This window comes from Pelecanus crispus, chromosome 5 (genome assembly GCF_030463565.1).
Source record: "Pelecanus crispus isolate bPelCri1 chromosome 5, bPelCri1.pri, whole genome shotgun sequence".
NCBI lineage: Eukaryota > Metazoa > Chordata > Aves > Pelecaniformes > Pelecanidae > Pelecanus > Pelecanus crispus.
In genome coordinates, this window is record NC_134647.1 from 27,078,808 (window position 1) to 27,097,405 (window position 18,598).

At 35.2% G+C, this 18,598-nt stretch overlaps 1 protein-coding gene across 1 annotated transcript in view; it reads right to left on the reverse strand.

Moving 5' to 3' along the window:
• Positions 1–18,598, reverse strand: part of TTN (titin) — a 242,336-nt gene that overhangs the window by 144,087 nt on the left and 79,651 nt on the right. Inside the window, exons 95-128 of the mRNA XM_075710465.1 lie at positions 17,871–18,161; positions 16,852–17,139; positions 15,759–15,851; positions 15,356–15,638; positions 14,920–15,103; positions 14,474–14,563; positions 14,126–14,393; positions 13,768–14,028; positions 12,977–13,186; positions 12,790–12,867; positions 12,649–12,675; positions 11,918–11,965; positions 10,950–11,006; positions 10,775–10,852; positions 10,235–10,489; positions 9,484–9,576; positions 8,831–8,959; positions 8,064–8,132; positions 7,366–7,536; positions 7,065–7,127; positions 6,728–6,805; positions 6,292–6,372; positions 5,618–5,695; positions 5,352–5,432; positions 4,878–4,955; positions 4,585–4,662; positions 4,308–4,391; positions 3,893–3,991; positions 2,646–2,723; positions 1,690–1,764; positions 1,450–1,524; positions 1,115–1,198; positions 808–870; positions 420–497 (exon numbers count right to left, since the gene is read on the reverse strand). Coding sequence (XP_075566580.1) covers positions 420–497; positions 808–870; positions 1,115–1,198; positions 1,450–1,524; positions 1,690–1,764; positions 2,646–2,723; positions 3,893–3,991; positions 4,308–4,391; positions 4,585–4,662; positions 4,878–4,955; positions 5,352–5,432; positions 5,618–5,695; positions 6,292–6,372; positions 6,728–6,805; positions 7,065–7,127; positions 7,366–7,536; positions 8,064–8,132; positions 8,831–8,959; positions 9,484–9,576; positions 10,235–10,489; positions 10,775–10,852; positions 10,950–11,006; positions 11,918–11,965; positions 12,649–12,675; positions 12,790–12,867; positions 12,977–13,186; positions 13,768–14,028; positions 14,126–14,393; positions 14,474–14,563; positions 14,920–15,103; positions 15,356–15,638; positions 15,759–15,851; positions 16,852–17,139; positions 17,871–18,161 — 4,146 coding nt within the window. The remainder of the gene's footprint in view (positions 1–419; positions 498–807; positions 871–1,114; positions 1,199–1,449; positions 1,525–1,689; positions 1,765–2,645; positions 2,724–3,892; positions 3,992–4,307; positions 4,392–4,584; positions 4,663–4,877; positions 4,956–5,351; positions 5,433–5,617; positions 5,696–6,291; positions 6,373–6,727; positions 6,806–7,064; positions 7,128–7,365; positions 7,537–8,063; positions 8,133–8,830; positions 8,960–9,483; positions 9,577–10,234; positions 10,490–10,774; positions 10,853–10,949; positions 11,007–11,917; positions 11,966–12,648; positions 12,676–12,789; positions 12,868–12,976; positions 13,187–13,767; positions 14,029–14,125; positions 14,394–14,473; positions 14,564–14,919; positions 15,104–15,355; positions 15,639–15,758; positions 15,852–16,851; positions 17,140–17,870; positions 18,162–18,598) is intronic.

Below are 18,598 nucleotides of genomic sequence, written 5' to 3' on the forward strand. Positions count from 1 at the left end.
AACTCAGGAGAGAGTGGGATTTGATTCACCAGGCAGATGGTGAGTATGATGCACACAGACATCTGATATTTAGAAGCCTTCTCTACTTTCAAAAGAACTTGTATACCTTTAGCTGGTGGAGCTGCCACTTTCCGTGAAATTGGAACAGGTACTTTCTCTTCTAGCACAGGCTTCTTGGGCACTGCTGGCATTTTTTTTATAAAAAAAGTTTATTTTAAAAGATTTTTAATTAATCATAGTTTATGAACATAATCAGATGACAAAACACAAATGCAGAGACTTGACATTTCTTCAAGTCAAATTAAAAAAAGACGGCAAACGCTGAATGTTACAGCTTGTGTTAGACAATTAGACGTTATGAATATAAATCAGTATTCTGAGACAAGACTTCTCTTGTGTAGCTCTGAAATATTATATACCTCTTTTTGGTGGAGGCTCCTCTTTTTTAGCAACTGCAACTTTTTCTTCCGTGATAATTTTCCTGTGCACTTCAGTCACTTAAAAAGAGTAAGTGTAAGAATATGTAATTGCAATGTTTGAAACGCAGACATATGTAAGTTTTTTCTACTTAATCTGATTTTTTTATAAAGAAAATTCTAAGTAAACTTCAACAGCAACAAAAATGAGACACTGCAGAAGAGTGTACTTTACAGCCATAGCACAAAGATAAACCAATAGTCAAAAGAAAGGAGAGATGCAGACAGAAGTTACGGACACTAACAAAAATTTAAGTAAAATGCCTAAACACAAATACTGCAAGGCCAAACAAAAAAATCTTCATGATAATAATATTCTCAGTTTGTTTACCTTTGGTTGATGGAGGTTCTTCAACTTCTATCTCAAAAGTGGGCACCCATTCTTCTGTAGGTTCTTAAAAAAGATTGTGCAACTTTAGAAAATTTGATTGATTTCAGATAAAAGATGAAATAACACATAAATCTCATCAAGATGACACAGGCCATAGGCCACACTGTAGGCAAATGGACATAAGTACATGTTTAATGTTGAAGAAATTTGATATATGAGATATATTTTTTATCAACATGCATATATGTTAAAGACAGAATGCAGCAGAAAAAGCATTTTTTGCAACAGGAACAAACCACTGATATACCTCTTTCTGGTGGAGCCTCCATTTTTTTAGGCACAGGGACAGGTACTTTTTCTTTAGGAACTGCTTTCTTACGAATTTCAGGAACTTTAGAAAAGTGAGTAAGACGAGAAGGAAGATGAGAAAGAATATTAAGGTGTAGCATTTGTAATTTTCTACTACATCACAATGTTTTTTACTGAGTTAACACAAATACTTTCCATAGTACAAGATGGAATATGAGACAACCATTCATCACTGGAAGCAGACACTACCCACATCAAGATGTACAAACATGACAGTAAGACAAACATAATCCCGTTGAAGACACCTCACCCAGATGAGGAACTGGTTTATACCTTTAACTCCTGGAGCTTCCTTAGGGGCAGCTGGAACTTTTGGTTCAGGGACAACTCTCCTATGCTTCTCAGGCACTTTAAAAGATTAAAATACATAGTTTTACAAAGAGTAGCAGTATCACTATGACATGCACACATTTCTTTAATACAAAAAAGCACAAATGGAGACAGACATATAGCGGCAACGAAATGCTCAGAGTGATGAAACAAAAAATATTTTATAATGAAAAGAATGTATACCTTTAGTGGGTGGGGCTTCCTCTCTTTTAGGAACAGTTACCCTCTCCTCTGTGTAGTAAGACTCTTCTTCAGTCACTTAAAAAGAGTAAAATAAAAAAATACTTGAGTTTAAGTATTTGACATCTATTACTGTCTTTATGGCCCTTATGCTTACCTTATGGTAAACAACACAGTATTTGTAAGAGAAGAATAAGCAGTGTGCTTTACTAACAGACACCTCTGGTATTACCAAATCTACATTCAAACCATCCTACTCCCTCTGAAGCCAATGGAAAAAAAACAAGCAACTTAAATGGAACTGAGATTGAGCTCTCATCTTGTATTTCTGTGGAATTTGAAAATGCTCAGTGTTCAATGTACTATATCAGCACTTTCCATTCCTCTGTCCACTAGTTCACTAATGTTGGAATTTGTTCACTTTGAGAAAACCTCTCTCCCAAATACCAAGAAAATTCCTTGACTAAAGCCACCCCTTGAAAATACTTTCTACAGTGTCACTTGTAATGGAAATTGAGTCAATCTGTATGTTACTGTCCTTCACAGCATTATGTTGCCACCAATAAACTTACAGGTGGAAACAATTTAGTCATTTTACAATGAAATGGTCTAAGGAACCAGAGTGCACCATGATATTCTGAAGGACCTTTATTTCATCTGGGGAACCTGGTGGATGAGGAAATTCCAACAGAGAATTTTTATAAAAAAAAAAAAGAAGAGCTGATAATTCTCAACATCCAAGAGATACCTCATTATTTTCACTGTATCAAAACAGGATCAAAAAGCAAGTAGTAGAAACTGTAGACATTCTTAGCACTAAAGTTTGTAAGATATGAAATATATTTATATAGTAGTAAATTGTTCTTTATGAATAGAGTAGATATTAATCCACACTATTTTTGGTACAAAACAAAAATCACTTTCTGTTTTTGCCTAGTATTCCTGAATTGCGGTCATACCTTCAGAAACCTCTTTTCTGTGAATGGAAATAGACACTTCCTCCATTTCTTCTTCAGACCATTCTTCAACTGTTGGTTCTTTAAAGAAAATTATTAGTTTTAGTATTTTTGGTGGAGGGAGGGGGGAGAAGGAGGGAGGGAGAAACCGATGGATGGAGGAGGTGAAGACCAATTCTTGCAAGTTCTATATGACAATGACAGATATGCATACAATACAGAAAAGGTTATGCGTGCGCGCACACACATATATGATTTGCTCTAAGTGATGTGTTTTGTCCGTGCCCCATGTACCCTATTGTGTGCTATTGTATCTCTCAAATACTCTTCACTGGTCAACTGTCAGTCCATTAGAATACCTCAGCTCCCCAAACTTCCCCCTCACAACAGCTGAAGTGGGGAAACAACAAAGAGTTAGAATTTGCACCTTGATCTAGCTACATGAAAGCAAGAAGGACAGGAACAAGATGAGAAGGGTAGGTCAAGAATTGAAAGTCTGGCATGTGCATATCTACAGATGTGACTGTATCAGGGTAAACATCAACTTGTTCTGGGGTAAAAGTTTAATTTGCAGGAGACAAACAGAAATGAACGCTGCACGTATCCATATAAATATCTATTTGCATGTTCATATTTTAGATAGATAAGTTCCATATCTGCTTTTAAAAACTCATTTATGCTTTTTAATAGAATATGTAAATTGGCTAGTTATTAATGGGATATAAAAAACAGTCAAAATGTTAATTTCAGCTATCTTGAAGCAGATATTTTGTGGAATTATACTAACTTAAAACAACTGATCTCAGCCTTCCCCCAGTATGAGAATGTGAACTAAAAGAGCTGATGAGAAGCTAACACTGCAGAGAGAAATGGTGTTGTTATCTGTAGTATTGTTATCTGCTTTGTAGGGAGTATGACAAATGAATGGTTACAGTCCTAATTAGCAGAGTCTAGTCGCAGGACTAAACATCCATATTTCTTACTATGATTTAATGAGAGACTGATCAGAAGATCGTTGTATTCAGTGGTAGAGTTTCTATTCATGTCAATGGGGTGGGATCCTGGCATTCAAGACAAATGGTAAATGGCATTCAAGAGGCTCTTAACTGCCTGCAAGTCTGTAAAATGTTCAACACAAAACTCATACAAGATAACTAACACAGATTTGTTGTGTATTTTGATCTTGGTCTTAGAACAACAGACTTGTAGACAAAGCCCAAGTTTCTCACTATTGTCTGTTTATAGTGTACCTTCAGGTGATGGGATTTCCTCTGGAATGGCAACAGATATTCTTTCTTCTGTAATAAGTACTCTTTCTTCAAAAGTGGCTTTCTTCTGCACTTCAGGCACTTTGAAAGATAGTAATATTAAATGCATGCTTTTCTAATTCCATTTTGAAAGCAATGTTGCAAAATGCTAAATCTAAGTTTCCAAAGAATTGCTTAAGGGTACTGAGCACAAAACACATAACAGAAATTCAATATTTAGAAATAATATTTTTATAGGTATTGCACAACACATACAACATACTGCAATGATTCATTGTCACTAAATCAGAACAGCAGAATTAACAGGGGAAGCACAAATCAATGACTGATAACAATACAGAACATACAAACAGAAGCTGAGAAACAGCATATACTTTCATTCTACTGGAAAGCATACCTTTAGCTGGAGGACCCTCAACTTTTTTAGGAACAGCAGGAGACACTTTTTCTTTAGGGATAGGTTTCTTAGGAACTGCAGGCACTTAAAAAAGATATTTAGTTTTAGGACCTATAAAATGCAAATCTGGCAAAAGCATCACATAACAGAAATGTATCATTCAAGAAGATTACACACGGACATATTTTGCTTACAAAACACAACAGCTGAGCGAGCTGAGACAAATGCAATGTTCTAAAGACTACAATAAATGATATTACAGAGAACAATATTGTACCTTTTGCAGGTGGAGCTTCTACTTTAGGAACATGTGGTATTCTTTCTTCTGGAGCTGGTTTCCTAGGTACTTCTGGCACTTCAGAGATATGAATTGTAATAATATTAAGTAACTAAAATTACAGGTGTTTTAAGACTGCATCTATATCACAGTTATCTACAAAACTGACACAAAAGACACATAGCTAATGTAACTGAAGTACAACTAAAACCAGATTCATTTAATAATCAAAACCAAAATTGGACCAAGATGCTTAAGAAAACAAGAAAAGAATGCTATTTATTTAAGTGTACCTTGAGGTGGTGGAGCTTCCTCTCTTTTTGGAACAGCGATTTTTTTCTCTGGGGGAGCTGTCTTAGGCACCTCTGGCACTTAAAAAGGATAAAATGTAAGATAACTTAATTCTATATTTCAAAGATTTATTGGCGTATTACAGAATTTCATTAATTCATTTATAAGACTATCAAGACACATTGCATAACACATTCATACACTTAACATACAGACATATGAGGCAAGAGCAATGTTTTTGGGGGAAAAAAAAAAAATCAAACCAGCCTCTGGAAGCTTATCAAGTGCTTTAAGACTGATTTCTTAACTGAAGAAAGAGCTGCTCAGGTATGTTACCTGGCCCTAAAAACTTTTATATATGCACAGAGACTTATCCATAAATATCAGTTTCTAACACAAACATGTTTATGTACAGGCTAACAAAAAAAAAAAAAAAATATTCAACAGGTACACATACACTCCATCACTAAGTATACCTTTGGCACGTAGAGGTTCTTCTTTGGGAACAGGAATGTGTACTTCTTCTTCAGACACAGGTTTTTTAGGCACTTCAGGTACTTTAAAGGTATTGAAATTTGTTTAAGTAATCTTTCTAAGTCTTTTGAGTTTGTCTTAGATGAGGACAAGCATACAACGTAACACACAAAGACTATATCATATGCTTATATTAAGTGAGTAGTAGTTAGGAAAATAGCACAATAGTACAGGACTGGCTAAAGACCACATTGAAAAGATGCTGTACCTTTTGCTGGGGGAGCCACCTCCTTTTTAGCAACAGCAACTTTCTTTTCTGGAACAGGTTTCTTAGGCACTTCAGGCACTTTGGAAAAACATTGTCAAGATGAGAGAGCTTTAGTGTTTGGACCACTTACCCAGATTTCAGTAATCCAAAATTGCTCTATAGAACATAGTGTCTGGACAAGTTGCTGAGCACTTCAACACAATACAATGTACAGCCTTTTGGACATACAGTAGACTACATGGGCAAGGCACTATGATACAGTACAAAATTCCAATGTTAACATTTCTGCACTATCACCTTTCATGGCACTCTATTGAAGTAAAAACAGCCTACTCTTGTCTGCAAAAGCCACACAACCTAAATACAAACAACAAGCACAAGACTAGTAGGAAAGAGAAGGGCCAAAGCTGAGACAAATGCAAGCTGTAAGCTAAGTTATAGCACAAATGAAAAAGTGAAAGTACGGAGATAATGGAGATATTGCAAAATCAAATAATGCATATGGAGATAATGCAAAACCAAAGCCACACAGAGAGTAAATTCATAAGTATATTCAAGAAAACATGAAAAACAATATAATGAAAGACAATTCTTTGGTTTGGGGTTTGGGGTTTTTTTGTTTTGTTTTTGTTTTGGTTTGTTTTTTTTTTTTTTTAATAGGGCAGTAGAAATACCTTTAGCTGGTGGAGCTTCTTTTTTAGGAACAGGAATGGGCTTTCTTTCTTCTGGAACATGCTTCTTTGGTATTTCAGGCACTTTAAAGAGATAGGTGGTAAACACTTAGGAGACAGTAAAAATATTTGGTAAATCACAGTAGGCTATTTTCAACACGCTGGATAAGCAAATGCTGTATGTCAAAAAGTATGCTGTTTTATCAAACAGATACAATATGCTTATCTCAAAAAAAGCTATTTAAAGAATTATTTAAAGCACTGACGAAGAAGAATTAGATTTGGAAATGCGATAGGGCTTGAACTTTGGAGAGCAGAGCCATAGAGAGATGAAAAGATCTCAGTTCTGGTATGCTATCCTTTGATAAAGACTGGTACAGGCAGATAATGTGAAAGTTCAGAAAAATGGAGCACATGATGATACAAAGATTTTATTCACCTTCAACATGAGGGATCTCTACTTCTGTAGAAATGACTTCTTCTTCTTCCTCCTCCTCCTCTTCGACTTCCTTATGTGCTACAATAGGAATTTTAAAGATATTAAATTTGGAGATAGAAAATATCTGTGTCCATAGTAAATCTGAAAAGCTTTCAAGAATATATTATGTGTGTCCAGTACACAAAGGTCACTGAAACACATATGCTAATATGTAAAAAAATTTCATCCAGAAAACCAACAGCATGTGCAAATCTCACAGAGACTTTTGATTAACTCAGATTCAAATTGTTTTAAAAATCTTAAATATTGATTAGCCTCTCATTCTTAATCAATCTACCTTCAATTGGGTAAACAGCTTCAAAGAATCTTTCTTCAACTGTTTTCTCATGCTCTGTTGGCTCTTCAAAGAAAAGCATTTAAACAATGTTAAGATAAAATAGTTGAAATGTTGACATCTATTAATCTAAAGAAAACTGAGGCTACATAACACAATGAACAAAAAGAAGCAATGCATGTTGAAAGACAAATATGTGTCTAAATATGTAACTTGCCATACATAAAAATAGGTGAAAAGAAAATCTAATAGGATTGAAAGATTGTTTTGATTTGGGTGCACAGATTTTTGGTTTTGTACATACCTGTGACATATGAATACTCTTCTTCTCTGTGGACAGAAACCGACATCTTTTCTTCTGAAACAGTCCATGTTTCTACTGTCGGTACTTTAAAGATAGGATTTTGTTTTAGTATTCTATATTCTAGATCCACATTAGTGGTAGTCAGCATGTGAGCTTTTATCAAATCTGTATCTGTATTGCACATTTAAGTCTTAGACATATTTAGACAGTCAGTATTCATATTCTAAAATACTGAACACAAAGCAAGCATACAATTATAATATTTAGTATCTGTTAAAGACTAAAGATACAGACACCTTTAACCTGAAAATTTAAAATAAATGCATGCACAGGCTTTTGGAAATAATATATCAGAAGAATTTCAAAGGTGATTCTTCAAAGAAATTTTGGGGCATTGGGCCGCTGTTTATGTAAGCATAGGCCAGCAGGCAGACTACATGAAGAAAAAGCTAAATCACACTGCAGTATCCTGTAGGTTGTTTAGACAAGAATCAAAAGACTAGCCACAAACATGTTAAAAACAGACTTTATGAAAGATAAAAGCATGGTACACATACTATTCAAACACTGAGAGTAGTCACAGCATGACTAGTACAATACATCCAGGTACACACAGGCCCACATATTCACAAGAAGCACATGAACACACAGGGTGCTGGAAAAAATGTAAACTACAGTTGAAAGATGCTGATCTGTACCTTCCTTTTTCATAACCTTTTCCTCAATGACCATTGGTGTAGGTTTTGGTGGTAGAACTTTCTTGGTAACTGTTGGCATTAAAATTTTGTTACTCAGTCACACATTTAGCAAAGAGATCAAAATAAGTCTACAGCTATCTAGCAATGATGTTGAAAAAACAACAAAGACAACAAACATAATCTAACTCAGTAGATAAGTCAGGCTGCTTGGATCTACGCAAAGCAACAGAAGGAATGTGTTTGCTTCTTTTTATTGCTACCTTCTAAAGGGGCCGGGTAATGGAGGGCACTTAGTACACAGGTCATATCCTGACATACTTTGAACTGCAGCCAACAGACTGCTACTGCAGAATGGGAAATGCTGAACAAGAGGAGGTGGTTAGTGAGAGAATACGGATGCATTTTTATTTCATAAGCGAACAATTAACCAAGACATCCTGATAGACAGGTCAAGATGGAAATCTGAGGAAGATGGAGATTTCACATCTTCAGCTTAGAGTGAAAAATACCATTTCATCCAGTGCAATTTTACACACACTTCCATTCTTAAAGCATTGGTAGTTAGCATCTGTATTTAGTATTTTCCCCTAAAAAGCTTTTCATCTTCCTTTTATACAATTCAGCAGAAGATTTTATTAGATGTTTCAAAGACTGAAAAGTTGATCAGACCCATGTTAAATGAAGACAAAGCATATGCAGATTAGCTAAGTAACAATAGCCACCGCTTTCATGTTAAGATGACATTAAGGTAATTAAACAGTAGTTACCCTCAGCCTGTTTGACTTTTTCTGCTGCAACCCTCTGAGTGGTTATCTCCACTTTTTCATCGACAGGTTTCTTGACAACTGTAAGTGATTCAGATATATTATTGTTGAAATCATCTTCCAAATTATTTTCTGAACACGAACCAGGTAGAACTAACTATTTTCTTGTTTAGGGTGTTACAACCTTTGTACATCCTGTGTGTTGCTCAGCACATTGTTCACTGGTGGTGAACAGTGGTGGTAAAGGCACCTGTGAAACAGGTGATCAGGCCCACCCTCCCCTGAGAGATATGCAGTGATCTAAATGGAGGACACTTCTCAGAAGTGCAGCGTTCACTGGCTCAAAAGCACCACCCATGCCCAAAGCTAATACACAGTGAGAAGGAAAGATAACTGAAGCTCAGTTTGATTTTGCCAGCAATTCTTGGTTTGCTTCAACCACCATTGCCACTATTCTCTCTCTGCTCAAAAATATGAGGTGGGAGAAGAGGAAGGGTTGCCATGAGCCTTGCTCATGTCGCTGCCCAGCATCTTTATGTTTAGGAGCAGTCTCTCCTTTTCAAGGAAATGTGAATAACCATCACAGTTCAGCTTGAAGGAGATGCATGAGAGATCTTAATGTGCATGTTCCTGTTAGTTTTGCAGGAAAGTCATACCTTTACGAACTGTTACTTCTTTCTTTTCCTTCCTTTCAGCTGTAATTGCTGGTGGTTTTCGCTCAGGCACAGGCTTCTTAGGAACTTCAACCACTTTAAAAATAACAACATCACTTAATGAAGAAAAATGCATTGTCTAAAGGCTTGATACACACAAAGGTTATTAGTTATACCATTGTAAGTTTATGAAGTTGAAAAACACACACACAGTTTTGGAGAACCAATTGTTGCAGTAAAATTTTCTGCTTATTTCCAAGTTTGATGGTTTCTCATCAGAGCCAAATTCTGTTCCTTGAGGCATACATATTCCTACTACCCAAGACAGTTAAAGCATGCAAGGAATTGCAAAATACAGCTATTAACATCAAGCAATGAATACGTGAAACATTTAATCTAAATCAAGTTTATCTAGAATACATGAAAATGATAGAAGGAATATCCAAAACAACTAAAAATGACGCATATCCTTACAAACTACTAACTTGTATTAGGTTTTAAAGATGTCCCAATCTGCAAAGTCCATTGGCAACCAAATTACAGTGTATCAATTTCCTTCTGCATCTATACCTCGCCATGATAGAGTCCTTGTCTTATCATCAAATGACAGTAAAAACTTGGCAGCATATTAAGGTTCAAGTTATTGCAACAAAACAAAAACAAATCCAAAAAATAGTGCCTGGCTCAAAATTTTTGGGCCTTAATAATAGTGTGAGAAAAGAGAAGAAATAAAATGGTATGATAATTAAAATACCTTCTTCATGAATTACTCGTTTTTCTTCATAAGTAACTTCTCTTTTCTCATAATCTTCTTCCCATTCCTCTTCCCCTTCATCATAGCCTTCTTCCTTGACATAATAGTCATGGTCTTCCCCGTAATCTTCTTCCCATTCTTCATAAGTTTCTTTGGGCTTTTCATATATTTCCTTCTTTTCTTCATGAATCTCTTCTCTCCTTGCCATGGATGTTATTTTGATCTCTTTGGGCTTCTCTGGTAGCACCTCAGGAACTTAAAAAAAAAAAAAAATTATTCATATCATAGCCTGGCATTTGCAAGGTGTATTGGATGTTCACAGTTAGTGAAATGATTTTACCCTCACAGACAGTTTAAAGAAGTGACTATTTTTTAAGCAGTCCTAATCAGCTTGGATTTTACATGTGTATGTTTTTAATATAAAGACAAAAATCAAACAGATTTGATTGATTCAAGGTAATTCAAAACAAATTGCCTTGTTTCCACAAGGTAATTTTACTATTTTAAAAGAATTTATTTTTTTAAAAAGAAAGAAGTTACCTTTAGGTGGCAAGACTTCTTCAGGACCTTTTTTAGCCACCTTTTTGGAGACTTTCTTTACTGGAACCTTTTTCTCTGCTTAAAAACAATATATTTTAAAATTTACATTAAAAAAAAACCCAACCAACAGTCATAATGAAACATGTACACATCCAAATACTTTAAGTATTCATACCTGGCTTTTTCTCCTCTGGTGGTGGAACAAGAGGGAGAAGAATAGGAATAGGGGCAGCTTGTAGGAAAAATGAAATATTTAGAATAAAATGTGAGTATGATGTTTTCTTGTAAATGAAGAAAAATCCCAGTGCATTTGGAAAATAGATAAGATGATTTTATTGCAGCTGCAGGATAAAAGCAAACATGGTGCTCATTCTGACAGTTTACTGTAGCTGGAAGAATATGTTTTGAGTGAGAATTCCCAGTCTACCATTATTTGAACTCTGACCCTTCTATTTTCTTTACTGCCATCACTCTCCTATCTTTGCCAATAGTAACTAATCTAAATATCAAATCTTTCCCTTCCTGCTGCCACTGCATTTACCAAATTATCCTGGAAATGAAACCAAGATGACTGAACTTCTAAGGTTCATAGTAAACTATTGACAGAAATATACATAATGTTTGTAGTTTGATGTCCAATACCAGAGCCCTGGGGAGAGACCATTTGCAATAAACATGCAATCCATTATATGGCTTTAAAAGAATATTTGTATTTTATTTTTATTTTTATTTTTTTAGGGTAGTAATTCAGACAGCTTGTTTAAAAGATATTTCTGTGGTGAAAAGAAGAAAAGGTGACAATAAAGAGTGATCAGAAGAGGAAAATGGAAATAAAAGGAAGATGGAATGAACAAGAGACTGACAGGAAAACAAGATGGAAAGGGGAAACTCTTTTAAGAGAAAAGGCTTTGTTCCTACCACTACCAGCGTATAGTTTTCACCTTCCACACAGCAAAACAAACATAACAAAGCCAAGCCTTGCTCATATCATACTTGTATAGAGACAAATAGAGTATTCTAGATAAGATCTAACTAGATCTTATCACAGAGCTGTCTAAGACTTTCTCTGAGGTTCCCACTGGCCTGCTGCTTCAGTGCAGATATAAAACAGCACTATGGAACAAGTATGGATTGTTACCCTACCTTCAGCTGGTTTTTGAGGTGGAACTGCAACCTTGGCATCAGGAACATCTAGAAAATCAAAATGTTTAATTGACTTAATAAAAAAAAAATAGTTTTGAGTATGCTGTCCCCAAGAATAGTGGTTCATGGTGCTTTAATCTTTCTGTTCTAGCATACAAGGATTGTAGCTTGCTCCTCAGGAATAAGCTAGCTGACCAATAGATAACTAATTGCATTAATCTTTCAGTCTGGCCAGACTCTACACTCTTTCATTTTATTTCTGAATAATTCTTGCATCATTTTGGAGTAGGCTTTTAAGAACATTCAGAAAAGAAGACCATTATATATCATAAGGACATGATTGCTACCCATTTTGCCTCCTTGGTTTTTTTTTTCAGTTGTGCAGAGGACATAAAATCTGTTCCTTGGTACCTCTTCCACTGTCCTATTCCTCAGTCATTCAAACAAAAATAAACTTTTGTGTTTTGGAGAATGTGGCTTCCCATATTGTACAAAATAGGACTCCAGACACATTAATATCACTGATTTTGGAGTTATCACAGTATTCATTGCCACTATTTATGAGAATAAGTAGTTCCTCATATCTATGGATGAGGAATATTTTTTCAGGGTGTAGGTTTGACTTACTATAACCAGGAAAAAAGGATTTGAAAATGAAAAATAAAGCAGAGCAATGCACTAAATCTAGACTATAGACATGATCTTGCGTCAGTCTTGCTCATGATCTTTACCTGGTGGCTTCAACTCCAGTTTGATTTCTGCAAAAGAATATTAGATTTCTTTTAGGACTATTTATTTTTCCAGAATCATGTTTCAAATTCACAAATTTGCAGATGGCTATGATCACAAATTTGTTTAGCAAATTTGCTAACCTTTGGTTACCAGGTAGAGCTCTGCAGTGCTTCTTGCTTCTCCTCTTGGTTCAAGGCGAGCAATTACAGAATATACACCTGCAATAGCCAAGAATGTTGATATTTATATGCCTTTATCATTACAAAAAAGGGACAACAAAATCAGATAAAAGAATGGCATCAGCACAAATATTCCATGCGTTTTTACCTTCATCTTCTGCAGTAACATTGTGAATAGTCATATAATGACAGCGCCCTTCACTTCTGAAGCTGTACTTGGGACTCTCTCTCAGTTCAGTCGGGCCTTTATACCATGTCACAATTGCATCGTCAAAAGACACCTCACACTCAAATGTTGCGGACTGGTGTTCACTCACTACAATGTTCTGTATGCTCTTTGTGAACTGAATTGGTTCCGCTGTTTTTAGAAACAAAAAATATATTGACTGTTATACACCACCAGGCCATTTAGTTTATCTAATTACTTCTCATTGTTTTCATAATAATAGCTACATTATAATAAGAGATAATAACAACAGATCTTGAAAAAGTAGAGTAAGAAAAAGAGATTCCATCTTCTATGAAGTTTTCTATGCAAGAAAGAAGATTAGAAGACGTAAGAGTACAACTATAACAAGACTGTTGTGCAGATAAATTATACAAGAGAAGCCATTAAGGAAGTTAAAGATAAAGAATAATTAAGAAAAAGAGGAAATCCAAGGAAAATATAAAAGTATCAGAGAAAAAGAAAATAAAAGCAAGTATGACTCAGATTGTTTGAGGGCCAGGGGACATTAGTAATGATGATTTAGTTAAAAATACTAACTTACAAAAGCATATCACATATTGTTCAAAGGATAGCAAAATTTCTTATTTAGTCCGTTTCCAAGTTTGGGAATATCTCTTTAAGAAATTCCTTTTATTTTCATTTGTTCTTTTAATGGAACATCCAGAAACCATTTATCACTACTGTAATAAAGAGATTCTATATCAACAAACCTTCAATCGCCAGATCTGCAGTTGTTTCTAGATTGTCAAGCTTGCAGGTATACTGTCCCTGGTCTTCTGTTCTAACATCCTTGATGATGAGTTTGTGTACTTTGTCAGAGACTTGTGTTGAATATCTCCCTCCTATCTTAATGGGTCTCCCATTTCTATACCACTGAGATTTGGCATTTGGGATAGAGAACTGACAAGACAGCGTGCATGTGTTTCCTTCCTTGAAAGTAGTGTCATGAAGATGCCGTTCAACTGCAGGTTCTATTAGCATGTTAAAACATACATTTTAGCAGATATCAGACAATGGAATAATTAAAGTGTAAATTAATTCAAATACATACTTCAAAAGTACACTTACCGATCACAGTTAGCCTGGCACTGGCAATGTGTGGTCCACACACTATTCTGAAATTTCCCTGATCTTCAAGTTGGCAGTTCCTGATTCTCAGTATGTGGCGATCACCTTCAATTCTAATTTCATATTTGTCATTGGAGTCCAGTTTCTGGGTTCCCTTGTACCATGAAAGTTTAATTTCCGGATAGTTAATTTTAATCTCACATTCAAAGACAGCATCCTCATCTGTTAAAACTGTCTGATTTTCAATGTCTCTGATCAGAGTAATAGGCTGAAAAATATTAGTTTAAATTAGTTTCAAGTTGCCTGTTATGGGTTTGATTATTTCACAAATCAGTCAAAAAATTTTACCTCTGTCTGTGAGAGTCGTTGCTGAATAAAAGCTACAAGTTCATCAAACTCCTGATCTTCTCTTCGAGCTTTTTCTGTGAGCTCAATTTCCTGTAAAAAGGCAGAATATACTCAAAGATTAAAGGATACTAAATGTCAAGCTGCAGTGTTTATCCAGCATAGAATTAGTTCCTACATCAAATTTTCTGTAACTGCACTGTAACTAGTGTATCTTCCCATCTTAAAGATTGCAGCCAAGTTGTGAAGATGGAACATACGTGGCCAGAAGGCCCATTTCTTCTTCTTGGATTTGAGCATGCAAGAAATTGAGAACTGTCAGTAAAAGATCTAAAGAGGAACCAGAAATTCCTGAACACACAGTAACAGCAGAGTGTGGACACCAACTCTGTTCAAAGGAACTGTATTACTCCTAACAAAGCCAATGCTGCAGTCACACTGTATCTTACCAATCTATGGCTTTCTTCTGCTTGGGTTTGCTTCAGTAGCTCAAAGGCTTGCAGGAGGCCACGGAAATCTGTAATTCCATACATACGAGCATATTTCTCATATTCCTTGGGGTCTACATTTTTGAGAAGTTCCAAGATATCAATAGGTTCCTCTTCCTCTTCTTCCTTCCTTTTTGTTGGAGTGCTATTCAGATCAATGACATAAGTTAAATATACAATGCTTCATTGCTAGAAAGTTTTTCACTGAAAAAATGAATCAGCTTAGAGCTGCCTGGTGCAGTGGAATCCTTTAGTTTAGTCTAGTCAGCTGCTTCTATTTTTAGTACAGTTATTCATATTTAAAGATTATTAAAAAATTGTATCTTGATCTGAGATGTATAATAAAAAGTTTCTTCTGTGTTCATGGTAAATTAATCTATAAAAACGTTCCATATACCTTTTTAGTTTTGCCCTGAGATCCCCTTCAACAACTTCTTTCTTTCTTTCTTCAACTTGTAGGTTTACACTCCTCTCAATTTCACCATGTTGGTTAAAAGCTACACATTTATACATGCCAGAATCAGTTTTTATTGCATCCTTTATTTCTAGTTTGGCTTCATCTCCTCTCTGCTGGATTATAATGCGACCTCCCTGGTTGAGTTGCCTCCATTTTCCCTTCATCCATTTAACATTTGGAATTGGGTCTCCTCCAACTTTTGCAATAAATCTTGCAACAGTCTCTGCAGAAAGATGCAAATGAGGAAGATAAGTCTTTCCAGATGTCTATGACAGCAGGACATATCTCAAAGAAAAGGTATAGGCAAATAGAAGACAATGTACTTTTTCAAAAAAGTTCTTACTTTCCATAACTTTGATACTCTGAGGCTCTGTCACAAAATAAAGTTTTCCTTCCAATTCTGCTTTCTTAGCTGCTGGTGCAGCTGCTGGTTTTTCTAAAAGACAGTCAAACAATTAAAACAGGTGGTTTCATGTAAAACTTTATGTTCATGCGTGATGATACTTCCAAAGGAATGGTAAAAAATGAATTAATTACAGAGATGGAACAAAATATTATGCAAGAGATAAAAATGCAAAATACTTTCATATTGTATTAATTAACTTGTATTTTACTTTCCAGATGAAACTGAACAGTCTGGGCCATGTTTTGATGTTCATTAACTTCAGTCAGGTCATTTATATTCTGCATGGATGCAAATTCATAGATAGATATGCAAATAAGAAGCCTCATTTTCTAAAATGGATCAGTTTTTAGTGACGTATTCTGTTTCTGTCTATTTCTGGAAATTTCACCATCAGAGTTACTTGCATTTTTTTATCAGTGATCTGTTAATTTTTTTTTTTTTTCTTTTGTGTAGTTCTCAGCCTTGCGGCTACCCATGTACTGAAAAAGATACTATTTCTACATATTACTGAACCCTTATGTCTTTTATGAAATGGTAAGACAAGACCTACATGGAAGGATTCATGCTTAGACAATATTTACTTTCAGCTAAAAGCTCAAAATGTCAGAGTTGTAACAGTCCTGAAGGGATTAGCTTCTAAGGCCACACACTCAATCAAATTCCTTTTGTATTTTCTTTTAGTAAACACCACTGTTCCCATCCTTTCTATAAAATAAGCATGTCCAAGTAATTTCACTCATTTAGCTTGCATTCTTCTTAAATTCGGTGTTTGGATTTAGAAACTAAATTCTTAATCTTGTTGGATATACTATTGATTTGACAGTGATCTCCCACTGTTTATTTCACTATTTATATATAAATTATTGTTAAATATATTGTCTTCCTGTATTGTACAGTTTTGAAAAGAACTAAAAGATACTAGTTTTTTGCTATTAGATTATTAACACTTTTGTTCCACAGAAAACAAAGCAGGATGGAATTTTGTTTTAAATTTCCATCATATGCCTTGATTTTCTTCATGTTACTGTACCTTTAACTGTTACTTTAGATTTGCAAGTATCACTGCCAGCTGCATTTGAAGCTTTGCATACATATTCTCCTGAATCAGATTTGGTAACTGCAGCAAGTTCCAGAAGAGCTACTCCATTAGCAAAGCTGAAGTTGCATCTGTCTGAAGCTCTTATTTCTCTCCCTGCCTTCAGCCACTGAATCCGGATTGGCTGCGATCCTTGGACGTGGCAGCTGAGCTGTAGGGTGTCACCTTCCTCTGCTGCTGCTGGCTGAAGAGGCTGGTCAAAAACTGGAGGCTTTTTTGGTTCTGGAATACGAAAATGCTTGAGTGAATACTCAAGGAAGGAAAGTATGATTAAGAATGTAAGAGAAAGACAGACACATGATTCTTAAGAAGACAGTGGCAAGGAATGAAGGAGGATCAACAGAAGTCTGAGAATGTCAATCATAGTTTTAGAAAACGGAATAAATATCAAGAGAGTATGTTTTCTATGCAAACATGCAAGAAATATCTTTTCTGCATGCAGCAAGGACATTCACACACAAAAAGCAGTATAAGAACTAAAGCACTGCTATTAGGCTGCAAAACTATGTAAGCATCTTTAAAGAAATAAATAAATTCTTTAAAGAAATAAATGTGCAATCTCCTGCAAGAGTATTATGATGAAGTGCTACTACAACACAGTCAAGGCTGCCCCAGCTTAGATGTAATTGCACAGAAACACTGTTATTCCATGAAACGAGAATGATTAAAAATTCAACAGAAATATCACATAAAGATTTCAATGTTCACTTTAGATCAGTTGTAGCAAATAGTGAAAAAGAAGCCCCTCCCAGAAAAATATTGTTTTATTTTAATCACAAAATTAAAATAATTCCTTGATTTTGTGGTTTAACTCAGTTTTATCTTGTCCATCTCAGGACAAAGTAGTGCTGTTAAGGTAGGTAAAAGCAGCTCATAAGATATAAGCTGTACATTTGCAGCTAACATAAAACAAAGAAAATTAAGAAGCAAAGAAAAGTAAGACTTCAGCTAACCTCTGACAACAACAGAAGATGTACACAACACGCTTCCTGCTTCATTGGATACTTTACAGGTATATAAACCAGCATCTGATTGCTCTATGCTCTTTATATGCAAAAGTAAGGTATTGTTTTTGAAAGATATTTCACAATGAGGGCTTGAATGAACTTCCTGATTGTTTTTATACCAAGCAACAGTCAAAGGCTGAGATCCAGAAACACGGCCCTCAAGTTTAAGTTCATTCCCTTCTGTTTCTTCTACTGCTTCAGACAGTTTCTTAGTAAAAGTAGGTGGAGTTTTTGGTTCTGTTAAAAAAAAGAACATATTATTCAAATTTGATGAATCAAACCTGAAATGAAAAATGCTAAAGAAAATGTTTCAAGAAAAATTTGGACATTACGGAATTGATATTTGCTGTCATATAAATAGGATTTTTTTTTTTTTTAAGTGAAAGTATGCCAAGATAAACAGCAGGTGTCTTGCTCTTACAGTCACTGTCATAGTTGATTTTCCTATTTGAAAAAAAATCCTCTTATGTTGATTTTAGTCAAATGCCATTTAAAAAACCCCAAGATTTTTGTCAAGTTCTCAAGAAAGAAATAGGCCAAAGCCTATAAAGAAACTAGGCCAAAGAAAATATTCTTTCATTTCTCCTCCCATTGTTCTTAGTGACCTTTCCTAACTCCCCTGAGACAACCATGGGTATCTCCAGATAGATGCTTTCAAGCTGTATCTCAAAAGT